Genomic DNA, 24407 nt, shown 5'->3' on the forward strand with positions numbered 1-24407 from the left:
CTAAGCTTAGATTGAAGATGTGGCTAATAGGAGTCGCAGTGTATTCCACTACCAACCTCAGACATGTACAGTACCATCCAGGTTGTCGGTTCCAGGTGGTATGTCCTTATTTATAGATACTGTAGCAATATTTTTTTATGTGCTTGTCTTTCATTATTTGGATCACGATGCATGAATATGAAGCATTTGTTGTTAGCATGTCATGCCTAAGTTTGCTAATCTTGTCAACAAAAAAAGTTATTAAAGCGGTTGGCAATATCAAAGGGTTTTGTTATGAATGAGCCATCAGCCTCAATGAAGGATGAAGATGAGTTAGTATTTCTGCCTTCAATTTAATTGAGGGTACTCCAGAGCTTTTTACTATTATTCTTTCTATCATTTATCTTTGTTCCATACTATAGTTTTTTCTTCTATTTGTTTAGTTTAGATACATGCTTTCTCATTTTACTATATGTTTGCCAATCTGCTGTGTTGCCAGACTTATTTGCCATTCCCTTAACCTCATCCATACAGTTTTTTCAATTCATCATCTATCCATGGGGATTTGGAAGTTTTAACAGTCAGTTTCGTTATGGACACATGCCTATCAGTAACCGGAAGAAGCAATTTCATAAATGCTTCAAGTGCAGCATCAGAATGTTCATCATTACATACATCAGACCAACAAATATTTTTCACATCTTCAACATAGGAATCATTGCAAAACCTCTTGTATGATCGCTTATACACTGTTTAAGATCCAGTCTTTGGAACTTTGGTTTTCCTAGATATGGCTATTATATTATGATCACTATATCCGATGGGTGTGTATACTGCTTTAGAGAAGATTTCTGCAGCCTTATTAAAGATGTGGTCAATACAAGAGGATGATTTAGTTTCTGTTCTGTTTGTAAATAACTGGTAGTTTGACTGATAACCTCAACCAGCTGGTTGCAGGCACTGGTTACAGTTTGAATCTTTTTCTTGAGGGGACAGTGGACACCCAGTCAATATTCAGGTCACCCTGAAAATATACATGTACCTTTTCTGTTGATATCACATACATTGATATCACATACATTATCAAGCATTTAACCCTAACCCTAACCCGAGTGGAGCAGTGGTCTAAGGCACTGGATCTCAGTGCTAAAGGCGTCACTACAGACCCTGGTTTGATTCCAGGCTGTATTTACATTTACATTTAAGTCATTTAGCAGACGCTCTTATCCAGAGCGACTTACAAAATTGGAAAGTTCATACATATTCATCCTGGTCCCCCCGTGGGGAATGAACCCACAACCCTGGCGTTGCAAGCGCCATGCTCTACCAACTGAGCCACACGGGACCTGTATCACAACCGGCCGTGATTGGGAGTCCCATAGGGCGGCGTATAATTGGCCCAGAGTTGTTCGGGTTTGGTCTGTGTAGGCTGTCATTGTAAATAAGAATTTGTTCTTAACTGACATGCCTAGTTAAATAAAGGTTACATTAATATATATATATATATATATTAACCAGATACTGACTGTTAGCACTTGGTGATCCATATCAACTTCTCACAATAAGCTTTAGGTGAGGCAGGTGAACCTGTAGCCATATCACTTCAACAGCATTTGACATGAGATCCTCTCTAAACTTTACAGGAATATAACTCTGAATATAAACAGCAATACCTCCTCGATTGGCATTCCTGTCACTTCTGTAGATATTATAACCATATATATGGTATCATTTTAATTATGGAAGATTGAATAACTGTGATTCAAACGGTTTGCTTGGAATGATTTGCAGCTATAGTCTCTGTGCATGACAGTGCATCCGGCTCAGTTTCCCTACCAGAAAACACGCGATACCGGAAAACGTTGCATATTCGCGCATGATTTTAATGAGGAGGACACTGAAGAGTGGATGACTCAATGGCTTGACCGCGTTTTGCAAGTGTCGTGTCACTTGACCCCAATTCACAACCACAGCAGGTTTTTGGCGGACTGATTAGGAAACGGGCACCGGTCACGCCCACATATACAGACACTGACAGCAGCTACAAGCGCTCTGTAGCCTAATTTAGGATCTTCTATATTGAGGGGTGTTTGCCTAATATATGTATATATATATAGCATTTAACGAATATATATATATATATATATATATATATATACGTTAAATGGTATGTATTATACCCGGATATGTTGAAACCATTGAGAAGTATTGATTGTAGTGAAATAATGTTAATCGCTTAAATCCCTGTTCAGGTGCATTTTAGATTATTCAAGTGTAAGGGGCAGCTTTTACAGACGTTGATCTTTTTTTTACAACAATTGGCCAAAAGCCTGTTCAATATATATATGTTTTATTGTCACATACATGCACTCTCAAAAGTTGCCTCACAAAAATAACAAAGACAGAAGTGTGTCAAGCATAGACTGTAAAAATCGTGTCAAATCATAATTCCACCACTAGAGTTCTCCTGTGTAAAAACCTGTCCTGCTATGTTGGCGCTGTTTACCTCCCCAATCCTGTGCTGTGGCCAGCTGGACATAAACCATAATTCAGACAGTCTAAAATATCCCGGAAATACAAATGTAAGGTATTTTACATTGAATCATTCACGGACACATATATTATTAATACTGTAGTAAAGGTAAGTTAGACATTTATTTAATGAAACATGTATTACTTCAATGAAAACATTACGGCTAGTTAGCTATTTTATGAACATGGCGCCTTCGAAAAAAAAAAAAAGATTTTCCATGCACGTTTTGGTAGCTACTGTAGTTTCTTTGCTACTGTCAAAACGATATTGTATTTGATTAGCCCAGCTACGCGGCTATTAATCATGCTTGACAGCTAACGTTTGCTAGTTAGTACAGAACTGCTTTGCTTTACCGATTCGGCTAGCTAATGCGTTGGCTAACTAGCTGGCTAGTTACCTTAGCTTAATTTACTATTTGTTTTGTCGAACCATGTTTAGGTTGATAGCTTTAGTAGTTTACATCAAGCCATGCATATTGAAGTATTTGATCTAGCTAACTAACGTTTTGACAAGCTGTCTTTGGCCCACGCTTTGGAGATTATCCTATCCAAACGTTAGCTAGCTTCCTGTTAGTACCAACTAGCTACCTAATATTAAGCTGACAGTAGCCAGCTAACTGACTGGGAGCTCCCAGTTTGCTCTTGTGGCCTTGGCTGCTTTTGTTGAAATATCCACGGACTGTGTTGAATACTTAATCCGGAAATAAGACACCTTGGATGGTCTAGGGAAGAAGGCACAATTACCTGCTCTCCCCACTAACCATGTGCAAATAGTTGGCCAGACAAAATTAAAACAGTCACGACAAGGCGTATTAATGTGTCCAATTAGCTGGCCAATCTAGCTAGCTAACGCTTTAGCTAGGTAACAAAATGTTTGCCTGCTTGTCAACATTATGCAATTTGAATGTAAAAATGATTCGTTTTGTCCCATTTAGTTAAATGGTTAGTTGTAATAATAGTCGATGTGATAAGTGATTGCAATGAATTTAGCTAGGTACTACACATAGCAGGCCTATCTTACACCCAACAACTGTTTTATGCACATGTGCCGTTCATGGTGTGAAAAGTTGCCTGGTATGGTTAGCCGAACCCATATTCAGGTCCAGCGAATGAGATGAGAGAGGTCAAAGTAGCTATCCTGTTTTTATATTTTCAAAATAGTATTTCTTGACTTAGTTTTAGCTATTCCTTCAGCTTTAGCACAGCCGCAGAAATCCTGAAGAAGTCCTATCTCCCATAGCTACTATTATTCATGGTGATTTTGACCGGCTGTTTGACCGGCTGCCCGTACCAGGTATATAGATAGCCTATATTCAACAGTGGTTAATTTCAGATGGTATATTTTATGTCACCCTCCTCTGTTGAACACTGGTTGTGTTGGAAGAGTTAAAACAGAGGAGCAGCTGGACCTTGAGGAAGACAACAAATGTTGCATACATTTGATCAACTTTATTCATCTTGATGCCAATAACTAGACTTATCTCATGTATGATTAAAAGCTCTGTCTTTTTTGTGCTCCTGGACACCTTGCATAATTGAATAGGGGAGTGTAGTTCCTCCACCTCTGTTGTATTGGAGTCATGTAGTGTCAGTCACCTTAGACAGAGGTGTGTAGCAGCTGTGATCTGTATTTAACTAGGCAAGTCAGTTAAGAACAAATTCTTATTTACAATGACGGCCTAGGAACAGTGGGTTAACTGCCTTGTTCAGGGGCAGAAAGACAGATTTTTACCTTGTCAGCTTGGGGATTCGATCTAGCAACCTTTCGGTTACTGGCCCAAAGCTCGGCTACCTGCCGCCCTCTGCTGTTACTTTCCTTTGTAAGGTGCCAGTGGAGTTGAGCACAGAGTAGTGCTATGGCACAGTTGGCACTCATTAACGCCTACTCTGATTGGCATAGCATGGGATATTGCTCACTGTCACCTCTACTCCTCTCAGCAATCCCTCTCTTACATCTCAGCAGGCTGCATGTCAGGCATTGGAAGATACATGATTTACAGTCTTTCAACCCTCAGGTTATTTTTACTGTCTTGCTAAGGCCATACAAATGTAATGAAATGTTTAACAGTTGCCCCTCATCACTTTTCTCAAAAATAAAAAGTGAAAAAATACACCATTAAAATAAAAATTATGTCCTCAAGCTTCCTGTAAAGAGAGATACACAACTTTCTGTCAGATTATAGCTGAACCATGCTTCTTTTAGTCTCCCCAAGAGGCTAAAATCTCTTGATTAGGTTGTTAGGTGTTGAATTAAGGTTGCTAACAAGAATGTCTACTCTTGAATTGTTTTATTTATATTTGCTCGCTTGCCTCACCTGTTAACATTTGATAAAATGTATATGGCCTAAGTGTTTGTTGCTCTATATATCAGTGTAAACTCAATATGCTTCACATATAAGATGCCATGGTATTGTAAGGACTGGATGTGAGTGGCCTAAATCTGTGAAATTTGGCTCACATTTCAGTATCACATGTTTTGTATTCTGACTATGACCAATTGAAGAAAAAATTGAAGTACCTGATGTGTAGGCTATTTCCTCCTGTGTTTGACCCAATGAGTTGGTAAAATCCCAGGATGTGTGTAGGTAGGCTACTATAGGCTTATGTATTTAGTAAAGTGTTGTGAATGGTTAGTAAACCATGCTCATAATTTGGCCTTTGGTCTTTAAATGTTAGAGTTGAACAAAAGTATTTATGGATTTGCATTCTGTGTGTGAAGTCTGGACAAAAATGTACATAATGGCGCAGCAAGTGGCGCAGCTGTCTAAGGCACTGCATCTCAGTGCAAGAGGCGTAACTGCAGTCCCTGGTTCGAATCCAGGCTGCATCACATCTGTCCGGTCAATGTAAATAATAATTTGTTATTAACTGACTTGCCTAGTTAAATTAAGGTTACATATGGTGAGGTTGTAATATCAGTTTTATGGTTACCACAGCCACAAATCTAAATTGGATGGCCTATATCTTTTTGGTCTTAATATATGGTTAGGCATACAGTTCGCAGTGTGGTTAGGGTTAAGATGAGGGTTAGGTTTAAAATAAGATTTCAAGAAGAGACATTTTTGAAATAGGTGTGGTTTAGCCATAATTATGACTTTGTGGCTGTGGTAACTAGTGACGACCCCATTTTCTAAAGTGACATTTTACGTTTCATGGAGGCTTATTAAGAAGAGAAATGCGTGAATTTGGATTTGAAACATTGTTTCATAGAAATTCTCTGACTGCTATAGGAAGCTGTGTCATGAGAGAAGGCAATGCTCATCACATAGATACAACTGAGTCATTTGTGACATGGTGGGAAGCCAATTACCTGGACCTGAATGTACTGAAGACCAATGAGCTAGTGGTAGATTTTAGGAAAAAGAAAGATGTTTTTAATCCCATTTTTATTAATGGTGAAGAGATTGGTACTGGGGACTCTAACAAGTACTTGGGTGTAATAGTATATGTACTTGGGTGTAAAACAAACTGAACTGGAAGGAGGACTTCCACACTGTCTACAAAAAATACCAATCCAGACTGTACTTTTTAAGGAAGCTTAGCTAGATCTTTTAATGTCTGTGACAAAATGCTTCGCATGTTCTACAGCAGTGGCATGGCGAGTGTAGTGAGCTATGCCATTGTGTGCTTGAAAGGAGGACTTAAACAAGCTTGACAAAATTACCAAGAAAGCAAGTGCTACGTACGGCTGCAGCCGGGAATCAATGCAGGACCTGTTCATAAAAATGCTGCGTGCAAAAACACACATGATCATTGGCAATGACACACACCTACTCCACAGCACTTTAATGCAACACAAGAGCAGCTTTAGTAGCAGGTCCATCCTGCCTAGAAGTTCCACAGAGAGGTTTAGAAAGTAATTTTTACCCACATTCATGAAGCTTTTTAACAAATGTAATTGATTAACTGTTTTAGGATGTCTTCCTATTGTTTTTGCTTGTTTCTCCCTCTAAAGTACGATAGGAAAACAGCACTTGAATCAGACTATTTTACGGATACTAAGTTGCAGGTCCCTTCATGTGTCTTAATCTTAAATTATTATTTGTTCTATGGCCGTGTCGGTAAGTTGCACAACTTTCATTGTGTCTTTGTAATAACAGTTTATTTTTCAGTATGATGCTTTTCTTCTCCCACTGAATAGCCTATATGTTGGCCATTTCTACTACAGGTCCCTAAATGCTGATTCCTTTTACATTGCAGTTTAAGGAAATTATATATATATATATTAAACAAAGGAATTAGGAAGCCACCTGTGACACTTGCATGATCATTGGAGCTGTGTTGTGTCGTCATGGACAATGGACATCTATTAGGCCAGTCAAGGCACATTTCTGAGGTCAGGACCTTCTGAAATGAGAATAGACAGTTTTTGTTGTCTTGATTGGGTTGACCAATCCTTGTCCTGAAGGGCTTTGGAACCTGCAAATTCTTGTTGTTTCTTATCCTGTATGAATTCTTTATCCTGGTGGTTTTAGCTAGGAAGATGACTAGAGGTAGCCTGATGGAATCATCCTGATCACTGCGTTCACCATTCTGTTGATGTGAAATAGTGAACGTAGCATTCAGGATTGTTCCACCAGGCTAGGCTGAAGGTGTAGTCTGCCCCTGCTCTCTATTGATGGTGCTCCTTGATGAGATTCCGCAGTGTTTAAAGAAATAGCCTAATGTTTTGAAACCTTTCTTCTCTCCCATCCCTTGCAGGTGTCATGAATAAAGAGGTCATGTCACGTGTGGTGAAGAAGAGGCAGGCGGACCCTAAAGTGGTCCAATACGTGTGGGCCGCCATTGAGGTCATCCGCAACCAGAAACAAATTGCCAACATGGACAGGATCTCAAAGTAAGTGCTGCAGTCATACTAGTTCTGTTCCAATACGTATGGAAAATGGAGACATCACAAACGCCAAAAGAGTAGGCCTAAGCATTAGTGGAGACACCTTGCCGTTTTGGAGCCAAAACGACGAGGTGTCTCTAGTTGTTTACAATTGTGATGCACCTTCCATGCATAGCCTATTCACTTTCAATACGTATTGAGTTTGGTGGATGATGGATGGTCTTACCCACCCCGCTCTCAGGGTCATACTTGATCAATAGCTGAAATTATGATTGTTTCATGGTTCAATAGTTGACATGGAATTTATTTAGCTTATTGACATTTAGACTACAGGGCTTGACATTCAGATACATTTGCCAGTGGCACACCGATCACAGGAACGCAAGCTATGCATGCAGAATTTTAATCATGGGTGATTTCATGTTTCATTTGCAGTCTGGGCAAACACCTTATAGCCAACCATACAATCTGATATTTAAACCGATTATTTGGAAAACAAAATTAAAACCTTCCCCTCAATGATGACATAGCCTTAACATATGGAACCGTTTAAAATGTAATATTCCCCACAAGAAATGAGCCCAATAACATATTGGTGAAAAGTAATATATTTAGGGCCAGTACATGGTCCATATTGCAGGCAGGTGTGCTATTTTAGCAATTAGCATTATCACCTGTAGCCTGATGCAGTATCATGGCTACATTGCTGAAGCATGGAGTTGCTAATCTACATTGTTTACCCCAATGGGCTAATCATTAGCTACAGTGCATTCGGAAAGTATTCAGACCCCTTCCCTTTTTGTTACGTTACAGCCTTATTTTAAAATGGATTAATAAAACATTTTCCTCATCAATCAACACACAATACCCCATAAAGACAAAGCGAAAACAGGTTTTTAGAAATGTTTGTAAATGTATTATAAAAAATAGAGACCATATTTACATAAGTATTCAGACCCTTTACTATGAGACTCGAAATTGAGCTCAGGTGCATGCTGTTTTCATCTATCATTCTTGAGATGTTTCTACAGTCCACCTGTGGTAAATTCAATTGATGATTTGGAAAGGCACACACCTGTCTATTTAAGGTCCCACAGTTGACAGTGCATGTCTGAGCAAAAACCAAGCAAGGAGGTGAAGGAATTGTCCGTAGAGCTCAGAGAAAGGATTGTGTCGAGGCACAGATCTAGGGAAGGGTACCAAAAAATGTCTGCAGCATTGAAGGTTCCCAAGAACACCGTGGTCTCCATCATTCTTAAATGGAATAAGTTTGGAACCACCAAGACTCTTCCTAGAGCTGGCCGACTGGCCAAACTAGACAATCGGTGGAGAAGGGCCTTGGTCAGGGAAATGACCATAAACCCGATGGTCACTCTGGCAGCGCTCTAGAGTTCCTCTGTGGAGATGGGAGAACCTTTCCAGAAGGACATCCATCTCCGCAGCACTCCCCCAATCAGGCTTTTATGGTAGAGTGGCCAGACGGAAGTCACACCTCAGTAAAAGGCACATGACAGCTCACTTGGAGTTTGCCAAAAGTTACCTAAAGGACTCTCAGACCATGATAAACAAGATTCTCTGGTCGGATGAAACCAAGATTGAACTTTTTGTCTTGAATGCCAAGGAAACCTGGCACCATCCCTACGGTGAAGCATGGTGGTGGCAGCATCATGCTGTGGGGAATGTTTTTCAGCGGCAGGGACTGGGACACTAGTCAGGATCGAGGCAAAGATGAACGGAGCAAAGTACAGAGAGAGATCCTTGATGAGCACTCATGACCTCAGACTGGGGTGAAGATTCACCTTCCAATGAGACAACAACCCTAAGCACACAGCCAAGGCAACGCAGGTGTGGCTTCGGGACAAGTCTCTGAATGTTCTTGAGCGGCCCAGCCACAGCCCGGACTGGAACCCGATCGAACATCTGAAGAGACCTGAAAATAGCTGTGCAGTAATGCTCCCCATACAACCTGACAGAGCTTGAGAGGATCTGCAGAGAAGAATGGGAGAAACTCCCCAAATACAGATGTGCCAAGCTTGTAGTGACATACCCAAGAAGACTTTGCTGAGTAAAGGGTCTGAATTCTTATGTAAATGTGATATTTCAGTTGTATTTTTTTGTAAATTTGCAAACATTTCTAAAAACATGTTTTTGCTTTGTCATTATAGAGTATTGTGTGTAAATTGATGAGGAAAACAAACAATTTTATCCATTTTAGAATAAGGCTGTAATGTAACAATGTGGAAAAAGTCTGAATACTTTCCGAATGCACTGTGGATCAGACTCTAAATATGATCTTGTTGCTTGTTTAATGTTCTAAAAAACTCCCACTGCCACTAGCCTAATAAAATCATGTGATTTTTTACAGTGTTTATAAATACAGTGCAATTGTGTGAATTTTACAATGAATATAAGCCTATTGTTTATGCACTCAAATGGCCGCGACACGTGACATGGGCGAAGTTCAACTCTGCGGGTCTGGCTCGAGTATCCAGGCCGTACTGAGGTGGGAGTCACATGAGACGGAGGGGGAAGGCTTTGGCATTCTTGCCACCGCTTGGGAACCGAATGCTGGTTGATAACAAGTGTGAAGTGTCAGACGTTGGGAAGATTGTGATTAATTACAAATAGACATGTTCTGTTTTGGAGTTTGAAAATGTAATGGCCTTAGTGGGCCATATGAAAGCTAGATTTACTGGCCCGGTGAGCTTGGCAGATGTTGCCAGGCCAACGGGCAGCTCTGAATTTTGAGCCCTGAGACCATAAATGAATTCAACCAACCTATATTGTAGAATCAGACCTTGATGAATATATAATTATATTTTGACCCTAACACGGAACCCAAACCCAAACCGCGTGCGCCATCGTGCATAAATGTATTTTGTCCCCCCACACTAAACACGATCACGACACGCAGGTTAAAATATCCAAACAAACTCTGAACCAATTATATTAATTTGGGGACAGGTCGAAAAGCATTAAACATTTATGGCAATTTAGCTAGCTAGCTTGCAGTTGCTAGCTAATTTGTCCTATTTAGCTAGCTTGCTGTTGCTAGCTAATTTGTCCTGGGATATAAACATTGAGTTGTTATTTTATCTGAAATGCACAAGGTCCTCTACTCTGCCAATTAATCCATACATAAAAAGGTCAACTGAAACGTTTCTAGTCATCTCCCTTCCAGGCTTTTTCTTCTCTTGACTTTATATTGCGATTGGCAACTTTCATAAATTAAGTGCATTACCGCCACTGACCTATTTAGTCTTTCAGTCACCCACCTGGGTATAACCAATGAGGAGATGGTACGTGGGTACCTGCTTCTATAAACCAATGAGGAGATGGGAGAGGCAGGACTTGCAGCGCGATCTGTGTCAGAAATAGAACTGACTTCTATTTTAGCCCTTGGCAACGCAGACGCTCGTTGGCGCGCAAGCAGTGTGGGTGCAATAGTTGAATAACATGTATGTCTAAATTTATTTTGCAACGCACGCGACGCGAGCTGGTGTAGTCAGCCTGTAAGAGTTAGGTCCTATCAAAGTTTATTAGACATGATCGTTATGTGATATTCTTATAGTCTAGTCTAAATTCATTCACGGCGAAATCCATGGCTGATCAGTCATTTTCAGTTAATGGGAATAGGAATATGGCTAAATGAAATCCTCAGGCAGAGAGCCCTGGGAGTTGGCCACTCTCATAATGAATGCCACAGATTGGCTGTTGTCATGGAGCTAAAGCGATGAAATTCAATGGCAGGCACTGTTGAACTGTCTTAATGTCATTTTGTATTTGAATGTATGAGGTGGTGACAGTGGGAGACCATGAAAATACAGTTTAATATGAGAACAAAGGCATAAGGGAATGAGAGTGAGGAAATTGTGTTATAATCTCTTTACATTAGGACCTAGATGTGAAAAAGTTCCATCTCTGTGCAGAACATGAATGATTGTCTGACCAAAATGCACAGTCATTAGTGTTAGTATATGTCTAATTATTCTATGTGATTTGAACATGTACTGGGCTTCACTGTGATAATGAGTTTCCAATGCAGGTAGCAATATTTTTCTGGGGGATAGGCCAGGCCCTACTTCAAGATTTTCAATTGGCAACGCAATGCCTTCCTTGGCAATGCAGTGGGCACTCTTTTCTAGAGCTGCTTCTGTTCTGTTCTCGCTCATTTCCCTTGTGAATTGCATATTTGGCTGGAGGTGTATGCATTTCCCCTTGCTTGAGTTGAGTTGTTAGAGAACGCAGGCAGGCCGAGACAGTGATGTTGATGTGCTGTGTCTGTGCAGGTACCTGAGCCGTGTGTTTGGCATGCACCCAAAGGAGACGGCCAGGCAGCTGAGTCTGGCAGTGAAGGATGGCCTGGTCGTAGAGACTCTCACTGTGGGCTGTAAGGGGTCCAAGGCTGGCATCGAACAGGAGGGCTACTGGCTGCCTGGAGACGAGCAGGTAAGAGAGGGATTTTACCCTGTAGTGATAATACAAACCCCGTAGGACAGGGGTGTATTTCCTGATCAACACCTCTATGGTTCAGAGGAAACCTTCATTAAATGTTTACGTCTTTTTTATTTGTATGGAGTGTCTTGTGTGTCTATATCTGCTATGCTAGCATGCAACTAATATGCAAACCTCACCGGCCACGTTGCAAAATAAATGTACACATACATGTAATTCAATCATTTCACCCCCACAGCTCGTGTGAATGAGCGTCTGCGTAGCTAAGCGCTAAAATAGAACTTGGTTATATTTTAGACGCTCCACAAGTCCCGTCCTTATTGGATATCAGAAAGATACAAGCCCACGTGGATGCTTGAAAGACAAATGAGGAGAGATGAATTAAAGATAATTAACTAAAAACAAACTCGTTTTCCCTTTTTATCTGTGGATTAATCGTCTGAGTAGAGAAACATACGAATTTGTATTCTACAAAAATTCAACAATTATCCAGCAACAATGTATACATACAAAAACCCAATGCTCATCTCCCAGGACAAATTAGCTAGCAATAGCAAGCTAGCTTAATGTCCATGAATGTTTCATGTGTTTCGACATGCCCCCAAATTGATATGGTTGGTTCACAGTTGGCTTTGATATTTTAACCTGCGTGTCTTGATCGCGTCTTGTGTGGATGGCGTATGGCAAGTGTAGTCAGCATGTTAGTTATAGATCAGTCATTCAGAGGTTCTATGAACTATAGCACTGAATTCAGCATTGATTATAATGACCTGGTGATTCAAGTCATGCTGATCTTTTTCAAATGTTTACTGTATGTGAAGCTGACTTGTTAGTCATAGGTATGGCCATGCATACATTCCTTTGGTACTGTAGCTCTGCTATACACCAAACAAACTGAACCCACACAGTACAGTCAACACTAGCACTGCTCTTAGGCTGCGTTTATACAGGCTGCCCAATTCTTGTATTTTTCCCCACCAATTGATCTTTTGACCAATCACGTCAGATCTTTTCACATCAGGTCAAAATACCAATTAGTGAAAGAAATATCAGAGTTGGGCTGCTTGTGTTAACGCAGCCAAAGAGAGCTCAATTGACCGTAGCAGCAGGACTTTAAACATTGCTTTCTGGGTCACTTGCAATCACACAGGAGCCCAATGCCGACGGAAGCAAGGTAAGGGTGCATCGTTGTTTTTTTATTTTGGTTTGATTTGTTCTGCTTTTATCTCTATAATTTATTTTACTAACATCATCTCGCGAACAAATCACTTCGGCCACTTGCAGCGCAATCTTGGATTTTATGGAATCTTTTTACAGTGCAGCATACTCTATAATAGAATATGAAAACAATAGACTAATTATTTTAACTGTTTTAAAAATACGATTTTTCTTTTCATTTGTAATGGTTAGACCATTTTATGTCACACTCAGTAGTTTTAACACAATAGAAGATGCTGATATTCCATGTGAAAATCTTCCAGAAAGCCCATTGTAGCGCTGTCTCTCGGTGGCCCAATTTCTTGTGTAATGGATCAAAGTGACTTCCTTTAAATATTTGCTCGCTACTTATCTACACATGTAACGTTGCTTTAAATATAGCTACATGAAAAAAATGTAATTCATTGCCAGGGTTAAATAAAGTGACAGCTGTATATTCTCCATGGCTTTGTTTGACACATACAGTACTTCAAATAAATCTCCAGATAAATACATCTCTGAAAAATAGTTTCGGAATCATAGTAGTACATTTCAAAGTAATGTCTTTTGAGTGACATAACAAGCAATGCCAACATAGTCGCAGGTTTGTAGCAAGCATATATGATGAGTACGTGAGTAGTAGATGTAGTTTTTCAGTAGTAGTAGTAACTCCTCAGGGAGGGATGTGTAGCTACATTCCTCTGTGTGTTACTGTTATGATCTCTGTGTTTCCGGCATGCGTTTGGTTTGATGAACAGGGGGGTGTGGTGGTGTGTGACGTCATCTAGTTGTCTATACTATGTCTGCGTCCCAAATGGCACCCACATAACACATATGGAATCATTTAGTAACCAAAAAAGTGTTAAACAAATCAAAATATATTTAACATACTTCAAGGTAGCCACCCTTTGCCTTGATGACAGCATTTCACACTCTTGGCATTCTCTCAACCAGCTTCACCTGGAATGTTTTTCCAACAGAGTTCCCACATATGCTGAGCACTTGTTGGCTGTTTTTCCTTCACTCTGCGGTCCAACTCATCCCAACCCATCTCAATTGGGTTTAGGTCGGGTGATTGTGGAGGCCAGGTTATCTGATGCAGCACTCCATCACTCTCCTTCTTGGTCAAATAGCCCTTACACAGCCTGGAGGTATGTTGGGTCATTGTCCTGTTGAAAAACAAATGATAGTCCCACTAAGCGCAAACCAGATGGGATGGCGTATTGCTGCAGAATGCTGTGGTAGCCATGCTGGTTAAGTGTGCCTTGAATTCTAAATAAATCAACGACAGTGACAAAGCACCATCACACCTCCTCCTCCATGCTTCACGGTGGGAACCACACATGCAGAGATCATCTGTTCACCTACTGTGTCTCACAAAGACACGGCGGTTGGAACCAAAAATCTCAAATTTGGGACTCATAAGACCAAAGGACAGATTTCCACCGGTCTAATGTCCATTGCTTGTGTGGAATTGCAAGTCTCTTCTTATTATTGGTGTCCTTTAGTAGGGGTTTCTTTGCAGCAATTTGACCACGAAGGCCTGATTCACACAGTCTCCTCTGAACAGTTGATGTTGAGATGTGTTTGTTACTTGAACTCTGTAAAGCATTTATTTGGGCTGCAATTTATGAGGCTGGTAACTCTAATGAACGTATCCTCTGCAGCAGAGGTAACTCTGGGTCTTCTTTTCCTGTGGCGGTCCTCATGAGAGCCAGTTTCATCATAGCGCCTGATGGTTTTTGTGACTGCACTTGAAGAAACTGAAAGTTCTTGACATGTTCCAGATTTACTGACCTTCATGTCTTACAGTAATGATGGACTGTCGTTTCTCTTTGCTTATGTGACCTGTTCTTGCCATAATATGGACTTGGTCTTTTACCAAATAGGGCTATCTTCTGTATACCACCCCTACCTTGTCACAGCACAACTGATTGGCTCAAACGCATTTAAGAAATTCCACAAATTGACTTCAAGACACACCTGTTAATTGAAATGCATTCCAGGTGACTACCTCATGAAGCTGGTTGAGAGAATGCCAAGAGTGTGCAAAGCTGTCATCAAGGCAAAGGGTGGCTACTTTGAAGAATATAAAATATATTTAGATTTGTTTAACACTTTTTTGGTTACTACAGGATTCCATATGTGTTATTTCATAGTTTTGATGTCTTCACTATTATTCTACAATGTAGAAAATAGTAATAAAGAAAAATCCTTGAGTAGGTATGTCCAAACTTTTGACTTGTACTGTATGTTACCTCTCCCTTATATTATAGTAGATGGTCAACAGCCTTTTTTTTTTTCTTACATGAGGATGTCCTTACCTTGATCTCTGAAATAACCATCACCACACTGGAAAATCATGGCATTGTGATGGTGATATTTAATACTCCAGGTGAGGTAGAAAGCTTCATCGGACACAGACAGTTCTTCCCCAGAGGCCTCACCCTTTTTTGAAGTCACAACAACCGTTTCATTCAGAGTACAATAGGGCAGGGACACAGAGTGGACAGTGAAGTACCTTTTTACACTTGACTGTACAGTATGACTGGGCCAGGCGCAAAGAGGGAGATCTGTTGAAACAGAGCTGAACACTACCATCAGACTATGTCTCGCCTGGAAAGAAATGTCTAAAATAGCCCTGGGCCCAGTTTCCCGATAGCAATTTTACTTAGGCTTACGAGTATTTTAACGATGCATCTTTTCTACAATGGCCGAAGATGTAACGTGCGTTTCCCAAAACCACGCAGAGAGAACGGTCACTGAGTGCGTCTTTGGAGAATGTGTCGATAGCAATAGGATCGAAAGAAAGCGAGCGCTGCTTTCGGATCAGCCTTCTCCATTAAAATCTTTGCTTTACATTATACTTTTTTCACAATACTGATGACTGATCAGCTCTTAGAGATGGGCTATTACCACCTACGGCTGCAAATATTGAGGCAGCTTATTCTAATGCTTACCAAATAAAAATGCACTAAATCACTCATTGCACACATTTTAGGCTACACATCATGAAATATATTGAGACAAATTAGACAGTAGCCTACAAGTAGCAAAATAGAACTCAAATGATTGAACATTAAATGTATTTCAATATGATTGAAATAGGCCTATTGCTTACTGTTTATATTTTAACGCAGTCATCTCGGTTTTCATTTGAAGCGTATTTTTATACGCCGCTTGTTTGTATCAATTGCAAAGACATTGGCAACTTTGTTGTGAACTTTATTCTGAAGTTCACTGAGAAATGGAGAACCACGGAGATCTTCTTGGTATAAAGTGAGGGCAAAAAGGATTGGTTAGGCGTTAGATTACGAGCGTTTTGAAGTGCACCGGTAATAATAATGGTTTTGGGAAACAGATCTGAGATTTAACAATGCTCCTACGAAGGTTCTAATAATGAACTTAGCCTTTGAAGATGCTTTTGGGAAACTAGGCCCAGGACAGGAAGAGATGGAGGGCCTCTCATAGCCCACTAGGCTGGCAGTGAAACTGTTTACCAACTGTCGGTCTGTCCTCTTTCCTTTATCCTTTTTGACTTTTTATGGCTGTGTGTTAGTTCGGGCTCCTCCTCTCTGCTCACCTGTGATGGAGTGCTCTCCAGCTCACGAGGTTTAAACAGAGCATGTGCAACTGAGCAGAGCCTAGATGGCATTGGATTCTGCACTGATGGGGTGTAGTAGGTTAGCTTGTCCTGTGGCTTCCTTAATCTGAAAGAAAGGGTTTTCTGGCTTCCTTAATCTGAAAGAAATGGTTTTGTGGGGAGGTGTAGACTAGTTTTTGATATGTTGCAATATAACACAGTCCTTGTTGACTTCCACTCCAGACTGTGTGGAGTGTGACTACCATGGTTGTTGGTTTGAATCCCAGGCAGGCAGGTCGTTTCTAGCTCTCTGCCCCTTAGTGAAACCTGAAACACTATAGTAGATCATTATGATTTAACCTAAAGGTTTGAGCAGCAGGTTCAGGTTGGCAGGAATTTGCCCCACCCTTCCCTAGCTTCCATCAGCCTTTCATGCATGCACAACCACATCTGGATTTTATATTAACTTTGGATGCATCCCAAATGGCAGCCTATGCCCTTCATAGTGCACTACTTTTGACCAGGGTATTATATAGGGAATAGGGTGCCATTTGGGACATACACTTTCTCTAGCCTCAGAATGACTACCTTCCAGTAAGCCAATGTTTCAGCGATGGTCACATATTAGTCTTAGGCCTTCCTTCCAATGAGGTTTATCCAAAGATTGCGCTTTGAATCATTGGCTTGCACAGGTGTTATGGTACACAATCCACTGTGCACACACACACAGTTTATTTGTTAGTTAATTGCAGATTTGTTGTTTAATTGCAGACGGAGAAGGAGCCGCCAGAGGAGGTCAGTCAGAATTAAATAAACTAAATAAACATTCAATAACTGTTGTGATGTTTGTATAGGCTACCTGTAAAAACTTGTGATTTCATATGTTTTATTTAACTTGTATTTATTCAGGAAGTCCCATTGAGGTCAGAAGACCTCTTTTCAAAGGAGACATGGATATATAACATGCATTTTTTGTAGATATTAGAACTGAAAAGTTCCAGTGATGTGCCTTTGTCAAGCCCCAGCAGAGGTGTGTTGTGGAGCGGCTGGTGTGGTGGGGCCAGGAGTGGCCCCCTGGCTGGGGGTGTAGTCTAGCCATCAGGTCGGTGCGGAGGGGGGGCACCGACCACTGTGCTTCGTCTGTTTCAGGAATGGGAGGCGGAGAGCCACGACTGGTACTGCTTCGAGTGCCACCTGCCCGGAGACGTGCTTGTGTGCGACAACTGCTTCCGTGTCTATCACCTAAAATGCCTGTCTGATGAGTACAAGCCCCGGGACAGTGGATCCCACTGGCAGTGTGTGGTGTGCAGGGTAGGTACTCCTATAGGCGGCAGGTAGCCTAGCGGTTAGAGCGTTGGGCCAGTAACCTAAAGGCTGCTGGTTCGAATTAGGGTTGCAAAGGGTCGGAAACTTAACGGTCAAATTTTCCCGGAAATTTTCCATGGGAAGTTAAGCCCTGGAATTTGGGGAATTTTACTTAAATTCATCAAAAAAGTTAGCTTATAACAGTGAACCTTTTTTTGTGGGATACAAATAAGGCAATTCTAGGTCTTGTGGCATATTTTGGTTAAACTATCCCCAATTCAATGGAATTGCAACCGTCTGCATGCAAAGTGCACTCTTCTGTCACATGTGCAGTGCACTCTTCCGTCACATGTACAGCTGATTCTCAAGATCTTGCACACTGATGAGATGCTATTGAGCCCACACTACCTCACTGTCTGAGCCAAGGACTACATGCTTTCTGGTAAGTTTTGATTAAAATACTGGGTGGGGTGAATGCATTTTATATGACATGCATGCTTTTTTGTTAACTAGTAAATAGTAGCCTACAGCAAAGTGTGTTTAAATAATTTATAACTTGTTAACAATTTCTGCTAGATAGTTTTTGCTACCATGTGGGTTTTAGCTTGCTTGAGCCTGCTAACGGAGGAGTGTTAATTCACCTGTTTCCATACATGTTTCATTTTAAAACATTTATCTTACAATAGAGTTGTTTAATCCAACTGCTTAACTATTTATCTGTACATGGAATTGTATTGTTTTTTTTACTCATTTATTTCTAATCTTTACAGGAAAATGCCACGGGCACTATCTGATGTGTGGAGACATTTCACTGCAGCTAATGTAGAAGGAAAAGCTGTGTACATTTGCAAATACTGTGCCAAATCATATGTGAAGAATGCAACAAAGATGCAGAATCATCTGGCAAAGTGCATAAAATTCCCTCAGCGCTCACAACAACCAACCTCTGACAAAAGTCCCTCTACTTCTATTTGAGGTTAAAATGATGAACCAGACACCTTATCGATAGCAACAGCTCATGGTCCTCCTGGAATCAGAAGTTTTTTTTTGACTCAATGGAGGAACGTAGTCAGAGAAATGCTGATGAATGTTTTGCTCGAGCTGTGTATGCAACTGGTTCACCTCTGATGCTCACTAGCAATGTGTATTGGAAGAGATTTCTGAATGTTCTTCGCCCAGCATACACCCCTCCAACCAGACATGCTTTATCTACTCATTTGCTGGATGCAGAGTTCAAGTGAAGATCAAGCAAATCATAGAGAAAGCAGACTATATGGCAATCATCTCTGATGGGTGGTCGAATGTTCGTGGGCAAGGAATAATTAACTACATCATCTCCACTCCTCAACCAGTATTCTACAAGAGCACAGACCCAAGGGACAACAGACACACCGGTCTCTACAATGCAGATGAGCTGAAAGCAGTCATTGACCTTGGACCACAGAAGGTATTTGCACTGGTGACCGACAATGCTGCGAACATGAAGGCTGCTTGGTCTAAAGAGGAGGAGTCCTACCCTCACATCACACCCATTGGCTGTGCTGTTCATGCATTGAATCTGCTCCTCAAGGACATCATGGCACTGAAAACAATGGATACACTCTACAAGAGAGCTAAGGAAATGGTTAAGTTTCTGAAGGGTCATCAAATTATAGCAGCACTCTACCTCACCAAGCAAAGTGAGAAGAATAAGAGCACCACATTGAATCTGCCCAGCAACACCCATTGGGGTGGTGTTGTCATCATGTTTGACAGTCTCCTGGAGGGGAAGGAGTCTCCAAGAAATGGCCATATCACAGTCTGCCGATATGGACAGCCCCATCAAGAGGATCCTCCTGGATGATGTATTTTGGAAGAGAGTGTTAAGCAGCCTGACACTCCTGAAACCTATAGCAGTAGCCATTGAGGGAGATAATGCCATCCTGCCTGATGTTCAGACTCTGCTTGCAGACGTAAGAGAAGCAATCCGTACTGCTCTGCCCACTTCACTGTTGCGCCAAGCAGAGGAAACTGCAGTTCTGAAATACATCAAAATGTGTTAAGACTTCTGCCTGAAGCCCATACACGCCGCAGCGTACTTGTTAGACCCCAAGTATGCTGGCAAGAGCATCCTGTCTGTCCAGAGATCAACAAGGCCTACGGTGTCATCACAACCGTGTCTCACCACCTTGGCCTGGATGAGGGCAAGGTTCTTGGGCGTCTGTACACTTCCAAGCAAGGGCTTTGGGATGGAGATGCAATATGGCAGTCGTGCCAACATCTCTCATCAGCCACCTGGTGGAAGGGACTTTGTGGATCTGAGGCTCTTTCCCCTGTTGCCTCCATCGTCCTCCAAATCCCACCAACATCAGCCGCCTCAGAGCGCAACTGGTCCTTGTTTGGGAACACACACACCAAAGCACGCAACAGGCTGACCAATACAAGGGTTGAAAAATTGGTGGCCATCCGGGCAAATTCAAGGCTTTTTGAGCCTGACAACGAGCCATCCTCAACAAGGTTGGAAAGTGACAGTGAAGATGAGGACTCAGAGTCTGATGTTCAAGAGGTGGACATTGAGGAGGTCCAGGCAGAAGACATGGAAGCCTGAGAGGAAGACAACTAAAGCTTTAGTTTCTCGACTATCATTTTACAGATGTATGTTGAAAACGTTTTTGGGAGATGCGATGGATCATTGGGGATCATTCAATATTCCCTTTTTGTTTTTTGGTGAAATCATCCCATGTGAAGAGTCAACTCATTTAATTAAAGTTAAATTCATAACTAAATTACAAAATATATATATATATATTGGAAGGATTTAATAATTTGCAATTATGTCTACTTATAAGGTAAAAGGTTTATGTTTGTCTCCATATGCTATGGTAAATATATCCAATGCAAAAAAACATCTACATTTAAAAGATATTAATATTAATTCCCATATATTCCTGTTAATTCCCACGGAAAGTTTCCATCAAATGTGCAACCCTGGTTTAAATACTTGAGCCGACAAGGGGAAAAATCTGTCTGTGCCCTTGAGCAAAGCACTTAACCCTAGTTTGCTCCAGTGGTGCCGTTCTACTATGGCTGACCCTGTAAAACAACACATTTCACTGCACCTATCCGGTGTATGTGACAATAAAACATATTATATACTCAGTTAGCTCTCATCAGTTCCAATTTACTGCTAGCTACACGTGGTTTGAATAGAGAGCTGGATGGGTTACAGAGTCATCCTCTCTCTCTTTCTCTCTCTAGGGTAGTAAAAAGAAGAACCTGAACAAGCAGGAGATGTGCAGATACCTGCGTTTTATCATTCAGCGCATGAAAGAGAGGGTGAGTGTTGCAGTTAGTTTTATGTTCAGGGTAGGGATGCAGGACCAGGCTGTGGCACTGATTGCATCCCAAATGGCGCCCTATTCCCTTTATAGTGCACTACTTTTGACCAGCCCTCCTATAGGGCTCCGAGGGTGCCATTTGGAACGTAACACTGTATTGAATCAGAGCTCTGCCATGTTTTATTCCACTTTAAATCAAGGCCAGTAAAATGTCCCACCACAATGGCTTGGGTTAATCCCAGCACCCCTCCTCCTTTTCGCCCATAAATCGTATTATTTCTCTCCTGGCACTGTAGGCCGTGGACCTGAACAAGAAAGGCAAAGACACTCAACACCCGATGTACAGAAGGCTCATCCACACCACGCTGGACGTCACCAACATTCAGGAGGTAACTCCCCGCAATACACCGCTGAACACAGGATTTCACATGTTTTATTTTTATCCTGTCCCAAATGGCACCCTATTTCCTATGTATAGGGAATAGGGTGCTATTTGGGACTTAGTCCATGTTGTTTGGTGAGGGTCTGTGTAAGGGCACGTCAGATGTAGCCCCAGTATAAAGCTGTGATTGTGTAGCTGAGGCTTTCAGATTGCCTCTCGTCACAGCGAGGGGGTCAGTGAGGTCTCCTCTGCACCGTGATCACTGGTAGTTCCCGCCAGCCAAGCCCTGCCTGCCAAATTGGCTGGGAAACAGCACAGCGCTCCCTGCCACTGTCGCAGGGTAGTATTCATTAGTGCACACTGTAGCAAAACGTTCAGCTTAGTCCCTCCCTGTTCCAGTCGGTTTTCTTCTGTTTGGTGCCTAGTGAATACGACCCAGGCCTCTGGATAGGCTGGAAAACAGCACAGCGCCTCCCTGGCTTGGGTCTCGGTCTGTGGTGCACTGCCCTCCTCTGGTCTCTTATGGTACTGCAACTGCACCACACAGCCCCCTCTCTGCTGCCCTACCCAGTGTGAATGAATAGTCCTCTTTGTGTTCTCTCTGTCTCTGTATCGCTGTCTATGTGTTGCAGAACCTCACCGAGGGGAAATACAAGAGCTTCGACGAGTTCAAGGCAGATGCCCAGCTGATCGTGCACAACACCGCCATCTTGTTTGGAGGTGTGTGGGGGGGGGGGTGTCGTTCACAACCATGCTGTTATTATGGGTTACGTCCTAAATGGCATCCTGTTCCCTTTATACTGCACTACGTTTGACTAAGGACCATAGACCTCTGGTCTACAGTCGTGCACTATATAGTGAATAAGGTCCCATGTGGGAAACATCTGTGAAGAGCATGTTTTGCTGTCAGATTTCCTTCCTACTATTATTAATTGCAGCTTAGAAAATAAGACCGTATAGTTGTGGCAGAAATGTAATTTGAAGGAAGCACGAAGTCTGAACTGTTATTGATTGTCTACCAAAAAATGAGGAGGATCATGTCTCTCTATGTAGTTAAAATGCATTTGTGGTGGTATGTTTAATGGAACAAAATCTTTCCAATGTACTTCAATGTTATTTTCCCAACGTTAACGAACCCTGTTTTTGTTGCAGTTCATAGTGACCAGGCTGAAATAGCGCGGTTGCTCTACAGTGACACATGCCATGAGGTAAACAGTTTTTTCCCCCTTTTCTTTTCTGAACTAAATGTGACAGATTTGTATTGTAGTATTCTAGGTGGTTGTGTTGTGAGTGGCAGGGCAGCTGTTCTCTGTGTCTCTTCCTCATTCGCTCCACGTCTCTTCCTCTCTTCCTCTCTCTCCAGCTGAACGAGTTGATGCTGTGTAAGAACTGCTTCTACCTGTCCAACGCTCGGCCTGACAACTGGTTCTGCTACCCCTGTGTGAGTATCAAACTGTCTTGCCTTCAATGCTCCTGGGGCGTTGATTGTTGAAATGATCAAGATATCAACTCAATGTAATATTGGCCGTAATGTTAGGGCTATGTCTGAAGTGTTATAGTCCAAATAGAATTGCCATAAGGGGACAAATAAAGTTGATTGAATTGTATGTGTGTATTATCTGGTGTCGTTTGCCCTGTGCTGATCTGGGGTTGTGCTTGTTGTTGCAGACTCCTAATCATGAGGTTGTGTGGGCTAAGATGAAGGGCTTTGGCTACTGGCCGGCCAAGGTCCTGCAGAGAGAGGACCAGCAGGTGGACGTCCGCTTCTTTGGCCACCAGCACCAGAGGTCAGCCATCACACTGATACAGAGGCTGCGTCCCAAGTGGCACTGTATTCCCTATGTAGGGCACTACTTTCAACCAAAACGTTCATCAAAAGGAGTGCACTAAGGTGCTAGAACTCATCTCCCACCAGAGGTCAGCCATCACACTCGTGCTGATATACATGGCATAGTTATCGTGCCGCTACATATGCAACAGCCTTATCACTAGGACATGAGAGTCTCTGGATCTGAGGGCCAACTGTATTGACATGCAGAGCGGCGGATATATCATAGTGGATCATTTTAAACTTTCGATCCCCTAGAATGTCTTGTCTGTACTCATTTCTAGGCTGACGGCTCAAACGGAATTCTTCCGCTGCTCTGTCGTTCGCTACATACTTCAGTCTGATACTGTCGTCACTGAAGTCGTTTTGTGGTGACGAGGGGCGTTGTACCAAATAAAGTCATCAGAGTATCAAAGTCAATGACGCATTTCCAAACCACCGCTTTACCCACGTGTGTTCTGGCTCTGGCCCAACCCATTGGGTTCTGGACCAATCAGACTGCCCTGAATGTGTTCACATTCGGTGAAGGGTCGGGAGGTACTCAGATCCAGACTCAATGCGGAGAAGAAACGTTTGGCAGGAAGGAGCAAGGCATCTTGCTATCCACGCAATATAATTTCCCCTGGCTATGGAGCTTTGAGAGATTCCCTGGCTGCTCTGACTGTTGTTCCCCCTCCTCCTTGTCCCCAGAGCATGGATCCCTGCAGACAACATCCAGGACATCAAGGTGTCGGTGCAGCAGCTGCAGGTGAAGCGCAGCGCGAGCTGGAAGAAGGCCTGTGATGAGCTGGAGCTGTCCCAATGCTTTCAGAGGGAGGGCCGCTTCTGGAAAACCAAGACGGTGGAGAAGGTGGAGGAGAGGAGAGGAGACGGAGAGGAGAGGCTGACAGAGAGGCCGGAGGAGGCAGAGTACTCAATCTCCTCCACCAGCAACAACAACGATCAGGTCAAACATGTACGTATGTGTGCACTATTCTCACACACACAGAGGTATTTTT

At 42.1% G+C, this 24407-nt stretch overlaps 1 protein-coding gene across 5 annotated transcripts in view; it reads left to right on the forward strand.

The window, feature by feature from the left end:
* The first annotated feature begins 2451 nt into the window (after positions 1–2451).
* The window catches only part of LOC120055924 (zinc finger MYND domain-containing protein 11-like), a 29063-nt gene continuing 7107 nt past the window's right edge, over positions 2452–24407 (forward strand). The window contains exons 1-13 of one of the 5 annotated variants that reach the window (XM_039003976.1): positions 2452–2561; positions 7213–7348; positions 11632–11791; positions 12948–12971; positions 17349–17372; positions 17727–17888; positions 21120–21197; positions 21496–21588; positions 22214–22301; positions 22734–22789; positions 22945–23022; positions 23250–23368; positions 24100–24364. In XM_039003976.1, the coding sequence (XP_038859904.1) occupies positions 7218–7348; positions 11632–11791; positions 12948–12971; positions 17349–17372; positions 17727–17888; positions 21120–21197; positions 21496–21588; positions 22214–22301; positions 22734–22789; positions 22945–23022; positions 23250–23368; positions 24100–24364 (1278 nt within the window). In that variant the 5' untranslated portion in view covers positions 2452–2561; positions 7213–7217. Of the gene's footprint in view, positions 2621–7212; positions 7349–11631; positions 11792–12947; positions 12972–17348; positions 17373–17726; positions 17889–21119; positions 21198–21495; positions 21589–22213; positions 22302–22733; positions 22790–22944; positions 23023–23249; positions 23369–24099; positions 24365–24407 lie in introns of all 5 variants that reach the window. The other 4 variants (XM_039003975.1, XM_039003974.1, XM_039003977.1 and 1 more) reach the window with 4 other exon arrangements.

This window comes from Salvelinus namaycush, chromosome 11, assembly GCF_016432855.1.
Source record: "Salvelinus namaycush isolate Seneca chromosome 11, SaNama_1.0, whole genome shotgun sequence".
NCBI classification, from domain to species: domain Eukaryota; kingdom Metazoa; phylum Chordata; class Actinopteri; order Salmoniformes; family Salmonidae; genus Salvelinus; species Salvelinus namaycush.